The 21,020-nt window shown below is 40.7% G+C and overlaps 2 protein-coding genes across 2 annotated transcripts in view; one reads left to right on the forward strand and one right to left on the reverse strand.

The window, feature by feature from the left end:
• snap91a (synaptosome associated protein 91a) overlaps positions 1-6,431 on the forward strand; it is a 62,047-nt gene extending 55,616 nt beyond the window's left edge. Inside the window, exons 22-28 of the mRNA XM_084942615.1 lie at positions 1,593-1,790; positions 1,879-1,897; positions 2,060-2,150; positions 2,322-2,417; positions 2,652-2,771; positions 3,408-3,496; positions 4,410-6,431. Coding sequence (XP_084798741.1) covers positions 1,593-1,790; positions 1,879-1,897; positions 2,060-2,150; positions 2,322-2,417; positions 2,652-2,771; positions 3,408-3,488 — 605 coding nt within the window. The 3' untranslated portion in view covers positions 3,489-3,496; positions 4,410-6,431. The remainder of the gene's footprint in view (positions 1-1,592; positions 1,791-1,878; positions 1,898-2,059; positions 2,151-2,321; positions 2,418-2,651; positions 2,772-3,407; positions 3,497-4,409) is intronic.
• An 860-nt stretch (positions 6,432-7,291) lies between these two features.
• prss35 (serine protease 35) lies at positions 7,292-14,992 on the reverse strand. The gene is made up of 2 exons (XM_084942614.1): positions 14,574-14,992; positions 7,292-11,103 (listed from the first exon to the last, which is right to left on the reverse strand). The coding sequence occupies exon 2, from the start codon at positions 11,082-11,084 to the stop codon at positions 9,831-9,833; it is 1,254 nt and encodes a 417-aa protein (XP_084798740.1). The 5' UTR covers positions 11,085-11,103; positions 14,574-14,992; the 3' UTR covers positions 7,292-9,830.
• Between the last annotated feature and the right edge of the window lie 6,028 nt (positions 14,993-21,020).

Consider the following 21,020-nt stretch of genomic DNA (forward strand, 5'->3'; position numbering starts at 1 on the left):
ACCCTTTCACACACATACAGGGAAAGCTAGAGGCAGGGAGGTCAGTAGAAAGTGGAAAAGAGGAGCTAGGTGGAGGCAGATTGCAAAGTGACTTGCAGATGGGCAGCTTCTTTGGGTAGGCTATACCAGCTTAAAGGTACAGTCCGTCATTTTTTGATTTTATTTAATTAAAAAAAATGTACTCATAAATATATATTGATTTGTTTGCAACTACATTTTCCAACAACTTGATGCATTCTCATAAACTTAGAATTAATACATTAAAAATACACTGGAGCAGATGGCGGTTTGTCGAAGGATGTTATGTATGTGGCAAGACTGGCCATAGAGATGAGAACTCATAGGTGTTCGTGTGTTGCAGAGGCAAATTTAATTTGTTTCTGAACCTTCACACTTGAGATATGAAGGATAGTACACATGGGGGTTTTTTTTTCATCAGAGAAGGGGTCTCCTGGGGGACTTCCGGTAATGGCGCTTACTGAGTAGATGTGTTTTAGGTCCGCTCTGCTACACGGTTCAGTATTTACCTTGCGAACCTACCTCTATGACATTTTGAATCCCAGTTTTGGATGTCTCTTGCCATTGTCGACTACCCATGATCCAAAGGGTAAACAAGAGAAGGGGTCTCCTTTACCAAAGAAGTGAAAACTCAAGAGACAAGCCTCTAAAACATGCAAAAACAGCAGATTAGGAATGTGGCTTTCCGGTCTCTGGACAGCTGAGAACAAGCCAGCTAAACAGCAACTGCAGATGGTTAAGCTAACATTGTACCAGCTAATGTTAGGTCAGAGTATCAACTGTTTCTCTCTCTGATAAACAGTTGGATGACCCTGTCACATTGCATGAGAGTTTATTTACTAAATGTCTGAGTCCAGCAATGTTAGATACACTTCAAAGAAAGTTTCACTAACACTGGCTAATAGCAGCTAACAAAGGCTAACACCAGTGCTTAAAAACAGGAAAGTTCAGGATATCCTCAGCAACTCACCTCAGTATTGTTGACATCAGACAGAAGTGAGCTTCTCTGTCTCATCGACTTGTACTTTCACAAAATTTCAGAACATGGTCTATATGAGATATTACAAAGAATTTGTAGCCGAACAATCAGCTGAAGAGGACTGGCATTTCTGGAGCAAATGTTATGCCCAATTTTTGCCAAAGCTGTTACTGCTGCTTGCCTGCTTTACACTGTGAAGCTGTTAATAAAATTAAAATTGATCGTTTGTACATGCATATATACCACAACAAACAGCCAACTTGTAACAATACAGTGCTTCTGTAATTGTTAGTTGGAATTAAACCAGCTGGCCTTGATGACACCTGGTTTAGAACATGTCCTCCACATGTTGCTGGTTTTTAAGTTCTGAGATGTGACAATCTTAACTGGTTGAGCAGCTGACCAAGTGAGTTCAATTGGTGCAGTTTTGCCCTCAAATGTATTACCAGACATTGTGCATGTGATACACAACTGAATACTTATGCTGTCACAGCCAGATTGTCCCACTCATCATACTGTCTGCTCTGTGTTCATTAACGTAGGGATTGACAGGTTTGTAATCTATGTTGTTTTATCCCACCTTCCCACCATCAAGTGTTTGATGGATTAGGTGACTTGCTGATGCCTAGTGTAACGCCCCAGAGCACTGGGGGCAGCACTACTGGAAGCACTGCAGGAAGCATGGGAACTCCTGTTGCAGTGGGGGGTATTGCAGCCGCTCCATTCGCCACCCCTCCTGCTACCAAAACCATTGTAGGAGATCTGGACACATCGCTGGCCAACCTGGTTGGAGGTAAACTGTAGCTTTTCCTGTATGGAGTTCTATTATTTGTCTTCGTACATAGAAAGGTAACTCATTCTTCCTTCTTTTTCCTCTTCAGACCTTGGAGTAAAGAAAAAGTAAGTGTGTGAATTCTATAAAAATTAGTTAATCATTAGATTTGCAAACCCTTTCTTTATGATCACTCATTATATGAAGCTCATTTGGCCCAAAAAGACAGAGATTGAAGTGACATTAATTGCATATATCTTGACTTGTATCCTACATTTAAACTCCTTTAGGGACTCACAGAGTGAGAAGAAGCTGACAGGAGGCGCAAACTGGATGCCACAGGTAGCCCCCACAAGCTGGGCTACACCGGGAGCCCCCATGGTAAGAACAGTATTCATTCCATCAAGATCAGAATCAATAACTACATTTCTTTTAATCTGTACTTTCATTTAATCTGGACAGTAAAAACAGGTCACTTAGGCAGCCACTGTGCAGACACTTCCTGAACCAAGATGTGTTATTGTGACCTGTTCACCTGTTTGTTCTCTTTAGACCGGTGCCACCCCTGGAGCTCCTGGGGTGCCGGGAGCAGCTCCCCCTGGTGCAGCCATGGTGCCACCAATGAGTGCACAGCCTGGCTTTGGCATGGTAAGCTTCATTTAATTTATAACTAATCTTTTCTGAGGATTGTAGAGAGTTTCTAAACTAAGAAATGTTTTTTTCTTTATGTTTAACTTCATGTTTAACTGACTGAATGCATATTTTTGAAAACAGACATCCAAAAACTACACCCCTTTGAGCTGCTTTTCTATCTTATTGCATTTTTGGGGAATTGGGGAATTGTATCGCTCCAAGACTGATGTCCTTCCCTTGTCTTACCAGCCTCCTGCAGCAGGGCCTGGAGCTCCTGTGATGCAGCCCATGATGGGACAGCCCATGATGAGACCTCCCTTCACTGGGGTGGCCGGAGTTGCACCTGGAGCCGCTGCACCAGGAGCACCGGTAACACATCACAGTCTTTCCCTCAAAATTAGGCTGTATTTTCGCATGCTTGTTTAAGTGGGACACTCAAGATAGCTAAATGAAATAAAGAGCCATTATAACAGCAACTTGACCAGTCTGCCCATATGGAAACATTAAGTGAGAAGGGCTAAAGGTAGCTGGTTAGCAGGGGCTAAACTTTTAAAAACACATCGATTGGGTTGTCTGACAGTAAATTAATTGTGCCGTGATCTGTGCATATATATGTATATTTATACTGGCTTTTATGTATCAATTAATAGTTCTGGTTTTCATATAGATCTATAGAGCTATTCCTTACAAACATTGCTTATATTATTAAGAATCATAATAAGAAAACAATTTTTTTGTCCATTACAAAGCTGTGGGACTTTGTTCTAGCAAACAGCAAAACTACAACATAAAGTACAGTATATAAGCTCCAGTAAACTTCTCTGTGAATGTGCTACAAAAACGCATTAAAAAGCACATAAAAACAATGTAAAACAACATAAATGAGCTACATGTTGGGAGTCAATCTAAAAAAATGTTACTTAATTTTGAATTTAATTAGTTATATCTTCTTATCTAAAATATCTGTGGTCAATTTTAGAAGATCTGTGTGTCCTGTTTCTCCAGCTTTCTCCAGGACCTGCAAGCCAGAGCCCCAAGAAGCCCAAGGACCCATTGGCAGAACTTGACCTCAAGGACTTCTTATAATGCCCCAGGTGGGAGCTCATGAAAGAATTCTTGTTGTACGTTTGTTGGAATCATGTGACTTGGCAGTGCCACTGCAAACCTGAGTTCAGAGCTTAAGAAAGTCATCAACAAACAATAAAGCCATATACAGCATCTTCAGGTTTTTTTCTGCTTTTAGCTGAAGTTAAATATTTTTTTTATTTCTGTGCTTTTATATCCACAAAAATAAAATGACTAAGAATGAGCTTTGGATTAAATAAAACCCAGGTGGAATTGAGCGTCTTCAGCTAGGATTAATACTAGTGTGATTAAGGTTGTAATCCTGTTTAAAGGTTCATATGATGCAGAATTCAGAGCTTAATCAATGATATCAAGCTGCACAGTCCACAAAGCAACAAAACCGTATCAAACTATCACATTTCCATAGCTGTGCTTCACAGTTGATATGAGGCTACGCTGGAGAAGTTTTTCCTAATTTAATTTTAATTTTATGGATTAAACATCTAATAAACTGTGTGCAACTGATCAGTTTTCTTAATTTAAATGATGAAAGCACTTCTAAAGTTTAATTTTACATTATACTTGGTTGAATATGTCATCACTAGCTGCGGGTTTCAAAGCTGACGGTGTTGTTTAATGGTTTAGATATTTTATAGATTGCTGTGGTTGAATGTACGTAATTGAAAACACACATATACACACAGGTAGTAAACTTGATTTAATGTTTGGTAGTTTTCAATCTGCATCTTTAATTTCAGGTATTTGGTCTTCAAAAGGATACTCATGAACTTTTTGAATATAAGAAACATGAAAATCAGCTGGTTTCAGATCATCGCTTTGCAAAACAAAAATCACAGTCAGCTTCCAGTACAGACCTTTTCATTTGCCTCCAGAACAAAATGACTTTTATATTAAAAATGCTCTCTATTTCCTGTCTTCCAGCTGCTTCCCTCTTTGGATGAGAGCCCCCTCACCTTTTTACCTGGTGTCTGTCAACATCTCAGGATGCCAGCGATGTTCAGCTATTCAACCTTATTAAGAGCCTCTTTTCTCCACCCTACTCCAGCCCAGCCCTTCTCCTGTGTGATGTTGTAGCACAAACTGTGAAAGTGAACCATAGCGGATTACATATAAATATACGAGAAAAAAATAAAAGCGTGTGCTTATGTCGATGTACCAAACTTTTGTCTAAACAAAATCACTTTAAAAAAAATAATTAAGCGCGAGAAAGCGAAGGCGTACGTGTTCGGATTCATTTCTAGTACTAAGTCGAATGATGGATGTGCTTTGGTGTCCTGAGCTCCTCCCCTTATTTGTCTCCGCCCCTTTCTTTGTCCGTACCCCCTTGTAAAAGGGGAGGGGCTCTCCTTTTGTCCCGCTCTGATTGGATTAGAGTGGGAAAAACAAACAAAGCCCCGGGAGATTTTTCTGAGAAACATGCTGTGTGTTGTTTACAGAAAGGTCCTCTTTGATGTACATAGATTTCTCCGGGCGAGGATTTCATCTCTATTCTGTACGTGTGTTGAAGAGAAATATAAATGTGAGTCAGACATGAAGTTGTAAGAAGTGGTGTGAGTATCCTTCTATTTACCATCATCTTTCAACACTATTTGGAAGCAAATATGACTACCGCTACATGATTAATATACTGTGTATTTAGAAACCTCTTCTATGGGCTTCTGAGTCATACAAGACCAGCAAGTGATCCTTTTGTTTGTTTCTCTTGTTTTTCTTGTTTTTAACTGGTGGCTTATTTTTCTACATTTCTTCTTTTGTCTTTTTGTTTTATGTTATTCATTTGTATATGTTCTGTTTGTTGTAGAATAATCCTCCATACTGCTACTGATATTTGCTGGTATTGCTATTACAGGACATATCTTAAAATGTACTTCTTCAGCACGGAGGTAAATTCAGACTATTCCTGTTTAACTGTCTATGTAAGTCTGCTTTTGACACTTCTCACACGGGGAATGTCTGGTGCCTGTTCTTTCTTTCAGACTTTCTCAATAGCAATGCCATACCAAACCCTGTGTTCAGCCAGCCCAAATTAATCAATTTGACATCCAGTTGATTTAAGGATTGAAATTTATATTGAGTCATTTCTAAGAACAGCAGTTAATCAACATGGTAACCTAGCAGCAACTAGAAAATCCCATCACTGACTTGGGTGCGGATTAAAGGTACGTTATGGAGTTTGCATACGATATTCTGCTTGCATTCAGTATTTCACACCAAAGAAAGCTGTTTAAGTATCCCCAATCCGTTGATTATGGTTATGAATACGAAGCATTTACTTCATGTAAAGAAAAACCTTTGAAATGTACAGTGTTTACACCTCCTCATCAAAACCTTACTCCTGTTAGCAGTGGAAAACTCCACATGGTACCTTTAACTTCAGTGTTATCTAGCAGTATGCACCCACTGAGCAAACGTGGCCAAGTTATAATGTGAAGAAAAAAATCCGATCCTGCTGCTGTCTAAACACTGCGTTTGAGTTCTTCATATGATCAGTACTGACGATCGGCCAATTTTTAGTGGAACTGTATGTAATTCTGTATGTGGCCACATGAGGAACAGTGTGTAGAGAAACCCACAGGAGGTCACTGTCGAACCTTCTGAACGTGTTCCCCAAAGCACTTCTGTTCCTGCTTACTTACATTGGAATCTGTATGTTTTCAGTGTTGACATATGCATATGTTTGGACATTGTTTAACACCGGTCCCCCTCTCCTGTGCTGTAAACTACAGACAGTTATCAAGCTTACTCTGTGTGTTGTCTTCTTAGTGGATTGGTTGTGTGAATCAGATGTGATTCAGAGAAAATAATGGGAGATTATTAACATTTTTCATGACTAAATTATGAAAATTGTATTTTTGTTTAGTTGTAAATTTATTTTATTTACAATGGCCCTCCCCATGTGCATGTAAGCCCTTTGAGATGCAATAAATTCAATGATGGATTGAACTGTCTGGCTCCCAAATGACTGCTTTTTGTCACGGTTCGCTTGAGGACTCACACGCAGGACTCAGAGGCACAGTCAGTATTTATTACAGTTCCACCAGGTGTATATACAAACAGTGCAGGGGATAGTGCTATATACAAAGCGGTGACAGGGAAAAGGCTCCGGGGAAATCCAGGTAGGGAAAAGACACTTGCTCCTCTTCTGACTCTCTCTCCAAACACTCACACAAAAAGGGAATCCGCTCGGGGAATGCAGGGTCGGGTCCAGGGGATCTATGTACAGAAGGAAACACACGTTAGAGGTTTTGCACAGGGAAGCAAAAGAGAACTTTGCTCAGAGCCGGGCTGCACTGACGCGAGTCACACACAACGATCCAGCGATGAGTAGAAGCCACTCCCTGGCTTAAATGCTGGCTGCACTGATGAGGCCCAGGTGTTTCCTCTTCAGAGGGGCGTGGGCCGAGGGCGTGAACCCACCATGAGTTCCGCCCTGGCGAGAGAGAGAGCAAGAGAGAGAGAGAGAGCAAGAGAGAACACTACTAGTCAGCGGCCTGCTGATCCCCTGGCCGTTTCACCACATGAAAACGCTACATTATAGGTTTTAGTTTATAACTGTCTTTTGCTGTGGCTCTGTCCTCCAAAAGAGGTCTAAAAGAGTAGAGTTGAAAAACACGTGTATGTCAAAATTTGAAATGATCACAAAATAATCAACATACACAAATCCTAGGCCGGTGTCTCTTCCCAGTTATTCCAATCTAGATGTGGGGTTGTACAGTCTGGGTGCAGAACGAAGCATGTGCAGTCTGTACTGACTATTATGATTTCATTCTGAGCATGAATGCTTCAGTGTTAGTATTTTGTTTGCTGGCATTTTTGTCTTATGTCTTAGCCAGAGGTGACCATATTTGTATGAAATGATGGAGTGATATCAGCAAGTCATTTTTTTGTGCTGTTTTTGTTTTTTGCTCAATTGTTTTGTCTTTTTTAATTTAACTTTATTTCTCTAAGCCAGCGGTCCCCAACCCCTGGGCCTCGGACCGGTACCGGTCCGTGAGTCGTTTGGTACCGGGCCGCGAGAGTTGAGGCTCAGGTGTGAAATGTGTGGTTTTCAGGGTTTTTATCGGTTTTCAGCGTTATTTTGTTATCGTTTTTATCGTTTACTCGGTTTTCCTGGGTCTTTTCACGTGTGTTATGAATAAATCTTCTTTTTTTCGGTACCGGTACTAGTTTTATTTTGTTGTATTTATCCGCGACACCTTAAAGGCCGGTCCATGAAAATATTGTCGGGCATAAACCGGTCCGTGGCGCAAAAAAGGTTGGAGACCGCTGCTCTAAGCCATATGTTGATAAAAAATAAAATTTTCCTTTACTGATTCAGAAACTAAACTCCACAGTGTCCAAATTTAATTGAATACTTTTCTGCGAATGTTTTAAACAAAAAAACAGATCCAATGTGAAATGTGTCATTTTCACAGTTTAAACAATTTCAGCTTTTTCAATCATTTACGCAATAAAAACCTATTAATCTGTAAGGTTCAGATTAATAGTTAGTTAGCTTGATAACTAACTAATAGTTAGTTTATCCATTAGTCTGTGGATAAACTAAGTTTACCTTTGACCGGAGAAGCCAGTGCAACCCCATACATCTGAGAGAATTTTCTTCATCCCCTTTCGTCTTCCATGAAAAAAATAACTTTTTTGCATGTGCTGCCAGAGTGATTCACATCTGGGCTTATAATCTTGATCCCATAACACTCTGTTTCTTCTTTTTTATTGTCTCAGTAGATTTGCTAAAGTGCTTAAGGTTGTAGTCCTGTTTAAAGGTTCATATGATGCAGAATTCAGAGCTTAATCAACGATATCAAGCTGCACAGTCTGCAAAGCAACAAAATCGCATCAAACTATCACATTTCCAAAGCTATGCTTCACAGTTGATATGAAGCTACTCTGAAGAAGTTTTTCCTAATTTAATTTTAATTTTATGGATTAAACATCCAATAAACTGTGTGCAACTGATCGGTTTTCTTAATTTAAATGATGAAAGCACTTTTAAAGTTTGATTTTACATTATACTTGGCTAAATATGTCATCACTAGCTGCGAGTCTCAAAGCTGACGGTGTTGTTTAATGGTTTAGATATTTTATAGATTGCTGTGGTTGAATGTACGTAATTGAAAACACACATATACACACAGGTAGTAAACTTGATTTAATGTTTGGTAGTTTTCAATCTGCATCTTTAATCTCAGGTATTTGGTCTTCAAAAGGATACTCATGAACTTTTTGAATATAAGCAACATGAAAATCTAAAAAAAAAAATCCCCCCCCCCCCCAAGAAATCCACATTTAAAACCTTCCATTACATGACAATATTATAGCATTATAGCAAATCCAATATCCTTTAGATTTGGAAAAATATATGCAGCTCAAGTAAATTGTCGGATTGTTCGGACCCATCTTAATGCAACCCAAATCTGTAGCCTCACATTAAATATATAGTTACAGTATGTGGCTAACAAAACATCTTTTAAAAGCCTTCTACTTTTTCATAAATTAGCACCACATCTTCTGGATAAGCACCAACACAATTATGTTCACAATAATGAAACCACATTTCACTGTGTTGCAAGAACAGAGAAAAAGATTGCAAGACTCACAGAGAAAAAAAAAACTATTTTCTATAAGGATCCTTTCTCTATTTAGACAGTCGATTTGTCTTCAAAAGGTAGTTTGAAAAAACAACAAAAAAAAAACAAGATAGATACACACAATGGAACATGTTCAATTAAAAATGTTTATAAAAAAGTTATTTCCATATCTCCATATAGCTCAATTGCGAAACAAGAGTTACAATGATTTTTCCTGGGTCTTTTGTCAAACTTGATGCGCACTAGTGGAGAAGACTTGTAGTGCAGTCTTTTCATACAGGGCCTAGAATAAGAATAAATGTACCAGGGATAATATAATATACACACTTTTCAACCTTCCAAAGAGGTCATATCTTTAAAAAAAAAAAAGGTCAAATTAGAAACAGCAGATCAGAATGATCTGAAAAATACATATAATATATATGATTTTTCTCAGTTGTTTTTTTTTCCTTTTTAGCAAATAAATTAGAAAAGCTGAAGAGCCACAGTTCTGATGCGCTGACGAGTTTCTCTTGTCAACACAGAGTCTGAATGGCTCTGTGTGTGTGTGTGTGTGTGTGTGTGTGTGTGTGTGTGTGTGTGTGTGTGTGTGTGTGTGTGTGGACCAGTGTAGCAGGAGCCACTGGGAGGCACAGGAGGTTACAGGAAGGCAGTTGTTGGGCCCCTGATTGATGATTAAAGACGAGGAGTGCGTAGGTTGGGGGTCGCTTGTACCTAGGGTTATGTATAAGGGGGAGGTGGGGTCCTGTGTTTTTTAGGCTACCTGGCACGCGCTTGAGTCCCCATGGACCCAGTTGCAGATCTGAGCATATTTCAGGGGTGTTATCCTCACTGCCACGTTGTAATCCTGCTGCGTCCCGTCCCCATTAACATCCACCCACTGGTGACCGGAGAAGACTCCAATGATCTTTCTCTTCCACTTCTTCTTGCCTGGTTCTTTGAGGCGGATGTAGACCCCAGAGCCACTGGAGCCAGGTTTGGCATCGCAGTATTGGTACAACAAATCATTGGATTCCTCAGACACGGAGCAGAACCGGTACACCAAGTTACCAGGTCGGTCATCATCAAAGCCGGAGAAGTGGATCCTCCCAGCAGGAAGCTTCTTGACTGAGGAGATCACACCCAGATCCATGTGCTTGACTTTTGAGGATTTCTTCAGCTCCAGAACAGCATAGTCGTAATCCGCAGCCAGTCCACCCGACACGCCTTTGAACCAACCCTTAGGAACCTGGGTCTTTTTGACTCTTGTCCACCTAAATGATGGTTTCTCAGATTCCACGCTTCGCCTATTCCGGTTCTTCCTACTTTTCCCTTTTCCCCTCCCTTTACCGCCATTCTCCTCCTTTTCCTGTCCATCTTCTTGAGCTGTGTCTCCCTTTCTTCTTCTACCTTTTCGTCGTCCTCCTCTCTCTCTGCCTCCTTTCCCTCGCCTGGATTTCTCCTTCAGAATCCCGACACGTAGTTTCTGCACTCCATCTAGATAATCCTTTCCATCATGGATGCAGTGGGCAGCAGTCAGCACATGTTTAGGGGATACCAGAACCCCAGAACAGCCTGTGGACACCTTCACAGAGGTGGAAAACGGATATTTGGTAGAGAACTGCTTATCAGCGATGGTGAAGCGGGTATCTGTGCCATACACCTCTCGTTTGTGGCGAGAGCTAGACGAGGCATTTCTGGACCATGCAGTCATCTCGTTGAGACCCTGCACAGAAATGGAAGTAAACGTGCGTGTGCCATTTTCGTAGACTGTCTCGTAAGACAAGAACTGCTCCAAGTCTTCCAGGGAAGGTGAAGGAAGGCGACGCTGGCACTCGATCCCACAAGTCCCACTTAGCTCTGGCTTTGGATGAGCTGAGAAGCTTGGGCTGCTGAGAGGCACAGTACGTCTTTTCCTCACCAGAGGAACTTTCCACTGCGGCCAGGTGTACTCATCATCTACAGCAGCTACAGCCACCACAGCCAGCACTGTCACTGGGACCAGGACACAGAAGGGTATGTGGCCCATTGTTAAGTTGGGCCTGGCTCTGAAAAATAAGAACATATGAGGGAATTATTATTATTATTATTATACTTTCTTTAGCCACACATGATACTAATTGTAGCACTGATGGTTGCTCACTCCACTCTTAAAACTCTATGCTAAAATAGCTCAACATCAGTACATAATTTGCCATATATTTATGGCATAGAGGATATATCCTACTGACTTTGATGACATCCTGCCTTTTCCTTTGTCACCTGCTAGCATTACCACAAGCGTGAACTGTTGGATGGATTCCCATAAATCTTGCCCATTTAATCCTTCGCTAACATCAAAACACCAAAAGAACAATTGCCATAAAACTCTCTGCACATATTCGTGGTCCCAACAGGATGTACACTGCTGACTCTGGTGAATCTCTTAGTTTTTCTCTAGCAGACACTCACACCATCGTGAGGGTGACACTTAACCTCCTAGGACCTGGCGTCCACATATGTGGACATTACATTTTGGGTTATTTAGACCAAAATACTAAATCTTGCTCAACAAGGGCCTGATATCCACTTACGAGAACATTATACTGCAACTGTTCTATCAAAATTTCAAATGAATATCCTCATATGTGGCTCTCATTTTTCTCAGAAACAAAAATTAGACAAAAAAAAATCTGGTAATTCTTTGTTTTTATATTGATCAGGTCCCAATCAGCCCAAATATCAAAGGGAAATTAAAAAATGCATGCCATGTAAGAGTTCGGGTCTTAGGAGGTTAAGGTTGGTGTAATCTTTAGTTATCTGTGTTCCCCAGAGGGTGAACCATAAAGATGCTTGCAATGACAAGCTTTTCATGTAGGACCACAAATTTGTCAACATTTCCCCCTTTTCCTGAAATATATAAACATTCACGACATGGACACGCTAAAAAAAAAGAGACCATTAGTCATCCTGATATGACAAATCATAATAATCCTCTAGCTGTAGCCAACAGGTTGTTCCTCTGAGAACTATTGGACAGAATGAATTTTGGTTGGTTCAGACTAAAACACCTCAATATCAGGAGATCATTTGCCATGCAATTTTTTTACATGCCATTGTAGTGCATGGAGGACATATTCCACTCACTAGTGATTCCCTGCTAGTCGTCCTAAGCTTCAACTTAAGAAGGCTGAAACCTATTGGATGGTTTCCCATAAATATTAGTGCAGAGATCCATGGTCCCCAGATGCTTAACCATAATGACACTGGCAATGCCTTGGCTTTTCATGTAGGACTACAAACTGTCAAAATTTCCCATTTATTAATTGTAATATCTAAACATCCACAACATGAATTAGCATAACAATTTAAAGTTGGTGGTTCCCCAAATTATGAACCACAATAACTTTGGTCACCCCAAGGTTCATGTTTGTGGTTTTGAAGTGAAATGTCTCAACACTTTTTGTACTGTTTGCCAGGGATTTTTTTCCCCCAAACACTAATAATTAAGTATGTTCAGAATATAGGAACACTCTGATTTCCCTGGAATGAAAAGGTCCAATGTTAAGACCCCTGGATCACAATATGCACAGTCCCATTACAGCCACAGGGAGGCAATATAGCCCAAAACATTAGAGATGTCCAACAGACTTGCAGTTCTGCAGCACTACAGTTGGCTGTGCAGCAGTGTGACAGCACATCACACTTATGTATTTAAATGCTTGCCAAAAATGGTTGCAAATTGGTGCAGTTTTATTTTTATTAGAAGCAATGGCACTCAGTTTAAAGTAGTCTTGTGCTCCTCAGACATGTCTCTGGAGCTGTTACATTAGCTGTGTGGTTGAAAGATTTATATCCTCTGAATCTTGCTGGAGGCTGCGGGGAGAGAAAAGGATAAGATGAACCCCGATCCTCCGAATGGGCTGAGACATTGGCTTGGAGGTTCGCCACAATGGTTAACCTTCTCTTTCTGTAATGACAGTATCTGGTTTCCTTAGCTGCACTCGACTCTTTGCATGCACACGAATGACATCAAACACTGAGACTGTGCAGTCTGCACACAGCCTGCTGGCTCGTGCTTCTACTGTACGACTGTGACGTTGCCAACAGTCCTGATAAACCTAAAAAGAAAATTACAATTTGTGTGCGTTTTAATAGATTCAGCAGACCGTCACTTCACTGCAGAGCAGTTTCGTCAGCGTGGCTGTGGCGATGAAGTCACACGTATGCAAGGAGAGAGAATGATTTGGCACAAAAGTGCAAATCCAAAAGTTAATTTTAAACAGAAGTCAGGGGTGAAAATATACAGGGTTGAAACTGAGTGTGACAGACCAGCTGGAACACAAACCTTTAAGATGGGGCAAGGGAGGTGAGGGGTTCCAAAGACACACTGCCTTTCAATTAGATGATGATGTGTTGTGAAAAAGGCATGCTGCCTGGTTTGGTACAGTTCCCAGGAGACTCAGCTGAGACAGAGAACCTCACTGGTCAAGGAGTCAACCCTCCAGCTGATAAACTTGTCATTAAGCACACTGTCCTTCAAGTAAGTATAACTGTAGTTGGGACTTTTTGGCTTCAGCTTACCATAAAGCTTCTAATAAAACTTACCCATTGGCCATCATTTAGCCACCCTACAACAGACAGCAATAAACTGCAAGCCCACAAGAGCTGTAAAACTCTCTCAATAAATGAGAAGACAAAAATGACGTTTAGTTTTGTGTTTAACTTCACACTTTTGCTGCCAGACTCAGACACAAACACACAATCTAGGAGAAAGCCTGCAATTATTCGACAGAGAGTGGAAACTGATATGCTGCCATGGTGGCTCTCGGTCTTAGCATAAGGCCCTCATTTCAGGATGTGCCCTCTTCCTCCCTCCATGGAAGAAGTCACAGGAAAGTATTGGGGGCGCCCGGGAGATAAACGTCACCAAGGGGTGGCGCTGTGGCACAATGGTGTATAATGAAATCAGTAAGCCTTAGCATTCACTGAAGCCTTTTTTCTTAATATTAGATCCACTTCTGTCAGTCAGGTGGTAAAGAGATAAAAGATTCAGAAATCTGACATTAAAGCCCGATTGAAACCCTGTTTAAAAAATCAAAGTAAAAATGTGAGGCGTGTGTTTTCATTGGCAACACTAAAATGTAAATAAATCTACAATTAAATCCCATATTTAGCACATATTCAGTAATTCCACATCTGCATCACCTGTACGTGGAGAGTAAATTGACAACGTGTCTATTTAAGAATGCACTGAAAGTATTTCAGTGTGCCCTAAGGGAATAACATCGCACAACAATAGTAATTATACTCAAAATTACTGAAGCCCGTGTGTGTGTTTGTGTTTGCACTCTAATCCAATTAAATCAACTTTTAAAACATCAACAGGTCGGAGTAAAACGAAAAGAAAATCTATTAAAAAAGTAAATAAGTTGTAAAGAAAGAAAGAAAGAAAGAGACTGAATAAAGTCAGTCATTCCCCGCGTTCCCCATCGGGACACAATAATAATGGGTAAGTGTGCACAATAGCGCTTCCTACCTGCTCGCATTCGATTGATGGATCTGCCAAATCCGCAACGTTATTGTTTGTTTTCCCAGGACCTACACAAATGAACTGGAAAACAAACGGGACTTCACTGCATCCCAGACCTTCTGCTATCAGCAGGGCGATGGCTGCCTTCTCCTCATTGCTCCTTCAAAGAGGCTGAGAGAAAAGTCGCTCCGCTCACACTGCACTTGATGCTGAGGAGGGAGGGAGGGAGGGAAGGAGGTAGGAAGGGAGGACTGAGGAGGGAGGAAGGGAGGCAAGGGGGGAAAATGTGAAAGGGACTTCTTTTTTTTCACTTGTGACAAAAGCTGTTCACATATGGGTGGGACCAGACCTTGCGATCTAACTAAAAGGCTGAATCGGGAGTGAAGTCAGTGGTCTATTCACCAGCAAACCCGGTCTGCGTGGAGGAGGTGGAGGAGGGGAAAAATAAAAATGAAACGCACCTCAGTCTGTAGAACTGTGAAGGAATTAATTCAAGCGGTCTCTACAGAGCGTGGGGCGTTTCTGTTGTGGTGCGTGTGAGTCTCCACATCTGCAGCGCTCTTATTCTACAGCGTGAGGTGTAAACGCCACAAAAATATCATAAGCAGCTGCTATTAACATGTTTTTTTCCTTCTTCGCCTTAACATATCAAACATATTCACCGATTACCGATATAGTTTTATACTTTTTGACCCTTCAAGTCGAATTCCACACCTTTTGATTTAGTGAGGCCACTGTTGTTGTCACTTAGCGCTATATAAATTAAACTGAACAGAGCTGAATAGATTTGTTACCCCTTAAAAGATCCATAGGTTACTTATATTTAAGTTAATTCTGTCCTCTAAGCATCTAATCTTTGAGATTTGAGGTTACAACTCAGGTAGGGGACTCTTATTATCTATCAGTGACTCCATTTATTTACGTTTGAGTACACAAAAAGACACACATATGCGTGCAGGAAGCCATAAAGCTTGACACTTTACTTATATATTTCGTCCATGCTTTTTCTTCCATGTAATTCATGAGGTACTTTGGTAAATGTGGATGCTGACGACCTCGCTCTGCTGGTTGACTTGGCAGGCTCGTCTGCTGCCTTCATTATGCAGCAACCCACTCAAATAACTGTGCTTGTTTAGTCTTTGCATTATACAATCTGGAAACCAAACGGGACAAAATGAGAGGAGGTCTCAATGCCACTGTGACTATATGGTTGAAGTCTCAATGAGCCAAGAAAAATATGTGTGTAATGAGAGGGAGAGAGAGAAAGAGGACGGATTGGAGGGGAGAGTGATGATACACATGTGGCTCAGGAGGGCGTGCAGGGAGTGCAGCATGTCATTAGGGACAGAGAGTGATCTTTGAGTAAGCTCCGCTGTCACTCACTCTGATGTACAGCAGGAGCTTTCAGTCTTCTTCTACTGGTTATAGAATTACACCTGCTCCTGAAACTGGAAGCAGAGGAGACTTGGGTGGCCCACAACACCTGACAATGTTAATGATCATGATGGGCGTTTGTCTCTGTGGGTGGTGAACACACACGCGTGTACAACTACAAAGCCTGATGTTTTCCAAGCAGGATGCACAGCAATAGTTATATTAACCATGCCCGTGGTATCTGGGTGTGGTCCTCACTTCTCTTTCAGACTCTGTAGCTACATTTTGAGAGAAGAGATTGATCCACTTGCCAGTGACTCCTACAGTTCCACAATGATTTTGCATAGTCATGCTCACGCCCAGCATATTAAGTTAAGCAGAAGGCTGCACAGACAGTGGAAAAACATAGTGTATGTGACATCACTCAAGAGGAACTTTTTTTTAACGGTTAAGTTGGGTTACCGCTCATCATCTCTCTCAGATCACTGAAGCCACAGTATGTAAATCATTTTGGTAATTAGCTGGGAGGAGCAGTAAAATGAGACATGAAGGGGAAAAAAGGAAGAATTTGGATTTTAAAAAAAAAATAGCACAAAAAAAATGAATCGGAGAATTCTTGTGCTCATGAAGGATACTGTCAGTTTCTATAAATCTTGTATGTTGATGGTTATTCTGTGTCTCTCTCTGTTTTAACCTTATCAAGGGTGTTCCCGGTGACCCTGGTTTGGCAAGTGGTGGATGAATGAATGGGTGGAAAATTTTATTTGTTCACATTGCATCCTTTAATCTGCTTTAAACAGCCTACAAATTGAAAATTTGTATTATAAAAAGAGAGTTAGACTGATGCAATGGGACTGCATGGCGGTGCAGCCGATGCCTCTGAGTGTGAGTTTTCTCAGCATCGCCTCACATACCAAAGACGTGCACGTTAAGTGATTCTAAATGGGTTTAGAGTTTGATCATGGTCTGATTTCTGGCCGGGCACCCTGCTCAGGATTTCATCCATTGTCAGCTTGGATAGGCTCCAGCCCCTCACTACCCTGTCCAGGATAAGACAAGGTATAGTTAATACATGTGAGATACATGAAACACAGGAATTTTGAACCCCAAACTGATCATCTGCACCACAGCACACACTTAAAACATGACAGGCTGTCAGAAGGCTCAAAGGTTGAATGGTCAGAAAAGTGACTTGGCACTCTCACCCACCGACCTGCCCCAAAGTGCATCTCAACACAAACTGTTTCTAAAATTAGTCATAGGCAAATATTTATGTGTCAGTCCACACAGAGTCTGGTTGAATGGTCATGGTCATGGTGAAATGTGGTTGACTCTTTAGTAACTAAAAGTGGCTGGCAGCAGTTTCCACTGGGTGTTGTGGAAGTAAAGTTCAGCTATGGCAAAATGCTTTTCTGTATCAGATGTGATGTAAATGTGGGCTTACAATAGCAAAGTGTGCACACTGCACAAATATTTGCTCAACTCATATTTCAAACAACCATCCTTGCTTGCATGAGGCAGATGTTGGTACAGGTGCAAATGTTAAACTATAATGCTTTTTTTTTTCCCTCATGAGGTTTGTTCATGTAAGTGGCCCCACTTCGTCAAACTGGACAAACTTGTAATGAACTGTTTCTCTCAGACTGATGATTCAATTCAGGTTTATTTATATAGCGGCAAATTAGAAAAACAGTCACCTCAGGGCGCTTTATATTGTGAGGTAAACACCCTACTGTATTCTGGAGAAAAATCCCAAGAATCAAACAACCCCCTATAAGCAAGCACTTTGTGATGGTGGGAAGGCAAAACTCCCTTTTAGCAGGAAGAACGAGGCTCGTCTGCTCAGACTGGTTGGGGGTTGAGGGGAAAGACAAGAAGAGAAAAGAAAAGGAAAAAAATGAAGAGGGAGAGAGGTCAAAACACCGACTAAAGGAGAGAAAGGACAAATATAATGACATGCTGCAATGGTGTATAAACATGTGGGAGTGAAAAGAGGTGAGTGGAGACTAAGCGCTCAGTGCCTGACAGTGCATCCACGTGAAGTCACGCAGCAGTCTGAGCCAATAGCAGTGTAACTAAGGGATGGTTTGAGGTCACCTGATCCAGCTCTAACTATAAGCTTTATCAAAAAAGAAAGTTTTAAGCCTAATCTTAAAAGTAAAGAGGCTGTCTGTCTGTAGAATCCAAACTGGGAGCCGGTTCCACAGTAGAGACGTCTGATAACAGAAGACTCTGCTTCCCATTCTACTTTTAAATACCCTAGGAGCCACAAGTAAGTCTGCAGACTGAGAGTGATGTGCTCTATTGGGCTCACACAGTACTATAAGGTCTTTAAGATAAGATGGAGCCTCATTATTTATGTAGTGCTTTCTATTGAGATTGCCTAAGGAAAGAATATATTTAGTAAAAAGTGCTTGACCTAGCACAGAACCCTGTGGTACTCTCTGACCAACTTTCATGTGTGAAGAAGACTCATCATTTACATGAACAAACTGGAGTCTATCAGATAGGTATGATTCAAAGAATTGCACCACATTTCCTTTGATAGTAACAGTGTGTTCTGCTCTCTGCAGTAATATGATCTGCAGCACTGAATACTGCAATGAGATTCAACAGGACAAGCACAGAGATGAGTCTACCATCAGAGGCCATAGGAAGGTTATTCCTAAGCTTTACCAATGCTGTTTCTGTGCTATGATGAAGCCATATTGAAACACATCAAGTAGGCAATTCATCTACACATGATCATTCAGCTGTTTTAAAACAGCTCTTTCAAGAGTTTTTGAAATAAGTGGAAGGTTGGAAATTGGCCTATAATTAGCTAAGACAGCCGGACCAGGTTTTCATATCTGACTACAGAATATTAGAGTGTACAGCAAATTAGAGCGCTGTGCTCTTTGCACCACAAAATGAAACCTATCTGTTCATGAATTTGCTTGTGGATTATGTTAGCAGCAGAAAAGCTAGTGAAAGCCACGGCTTCTCAAGAACTCCTCCTAGGTGCCACTTAAGAACAAATCTGTTTGTAGAACTGCATCTTGCATAATTATAATTATGTATTTGGGAGGCCGCTCAACACCATAACAAACTGTGACTGCTGTTATTGTAATCTGAACACAGGAAGACAAAGACACACAGTAAATGTTCCTGTTTTCAGTAAAAGTCAAGGTCAAAGGTCAAAGAAGATCAAGGAAAAACACTCACAGAGAGAGAGAGAGAGAGAGAGTGAGAGTTAGAGCTTTATGTACCCTGTTCTGTATCTTCCAAACAGAAAAGCAGGGAGTGATATTCCTGGTCAGGGCTGCACTGTGGGGACAGAGGTTCTTTTGTGTTGTGTGTCACACCCTGACAGGAAGTACTCTCTTTGCACTTGGACTACTAGATGGGTTCTTAGTGGTGTGCCTGAGTGCTCAGGATCAGACATTACAAACCTCTGCAGCAGTAAACCAGTATATGGGTGTGGTTCTTAAAGGTGTACACAAAGTTTTGTGGAGACATTCCTTCTTATTGACTTTGATCCCTGAGCAAATATTTACCTTTATTCATACACAGTAATTTAAGAGACTGCCAGTGATTTCCTGCTCTTAGTGATTTGTTGTCTGGAAGAGATAAAACAAAAGCAGCACAAAGATTTGTTTCCTGTCCAAACAAAGCAGTCTGAAAGCTTGAAATGCTGGAAACTGCAGTTCCTCCAGTGGCCACTTGAGGCTGGATCCAAAATTGGGTAAATCCTCATAAACTCCCATGTTAACATACCAGGCTTCAGTGTTGAAATGAAAACATTAGCAGTCTGATGTATAAAACTATTTTTGCCCTTCATAAAATCTGCAGGATGACCTATCACCTGTTTGCATTGTCTTAAAGCTTAAGGTTTGGCTGTCTTGATTGACAGGTTAATGCAAGTTAGATAACTCTGTCTGGCCTCCAGTTTTTTTCATTGAATAATAATTTTTGCCATAGTTTTAACCAACAGCAAGATAATGGTAACTAAAAAGTATGATGAGAGACGCTTTTGTCAGTGAATAAAAACGAGATAAAAAATATTCTGAAGAGACGAGAGCCATTCAGAACAAATTAAGTGTAGAAAGGCAGGACGAGTTTGGAAGCGTTCCAGTCAGACGTAATTTCTTGTCAGTAAGGAGAGACACGCACATTTGATCATTTATTTATTGAATAATTTGGGGAAACAGTACAAGTAGTTCCCTGTTTCTCAAGAAAATGCAACAAAATATCAAGGCTCGGGAGGAAGACAAGAGTAGACATATTTTGCATGGATGCCAATGAAAATAAGACTTTGTAAACCGCGTGGAGCAACTCTCACCTGTAACAACACAACTAACTTTCATACTTTGTATAAGTGCATCAATTTTAGATTTTAACCTTATAATGATTAGCTGACTAAAACTAGACTAAAATTAAAAGAATTTTGATGACTAAATTTTGACTAAAACTAAATGACTAAATCCAAATTTGATGTCAACATTTACACTGCTGGCCTGAACTGAACCCAATTTGTATTGACAACTTTTGCAGCATTTACTCAGAGTTTATAGATACAGTTTGCTAACCAAGCTTGCTAGCATTAGCCGATAAATCCTCACCTCACCCCTTCATCTAAATATGTATCTTCTGGTTCCGGAAAAGACAGCGGGTGTGGCCAAAATGCCAACACTGAAGATTCAAAATGTGGACTCCAGAAACCAGTGAGCAGAGATGGGAAGTAATGAAATACTAATACTCTGTTACTATACTTAAGTAGAATTTTCAGGTATCTGTACTTTTTTCTGACAACTTTTTACTTTTACTTCTTACATTTTCACACATTTTTAAAACAGGCGTGTTACTTTAGATTTGACAGTATCATTTATAGCGTTTATACTACGGGTTTAAAATTGGGGCCAATTGTAGGAGTCAGTGCAGGTGTCCGTAAGTTGCGGCTGCGGTACTTTAGAATCTAGCTAGTGTTACCCAAGATGAGGAAGCATAAAGGGAGTGACGTTCTTTTAAGTGTCACGATTCTTTTCAAATGCACCTTTCTATCAGCTCAGCAAACATCAGCAAACACGAAAAATGTTCGTG

Source organism: Perissodus microlepis, chromosome 11 (genome assembly GCF_051167445.1).
Source record: "Perissodus microlepis isolate ML-2025 ecotype Zambia chromosome 11, ASM5116744v1, whole genome shotgun sequence".
NCBI classification, from domain to species: domain Eukaryota; kingdom Metazoa; phylum Chordata; class Actinopteri; order Cichliformes; family Cichlidae; genus Perissodus; species Perissodus microlepis.

What these genes read in the sequence shown, in the direction of transcription:
- prss35 (XM_084942614.1), bottom strand. Translation starts at nt 11,084, where the DNA reads ATGGGCCACATACCCTTCTGTGTCCTGGTCCCAGTGACAGTGCTGGCT.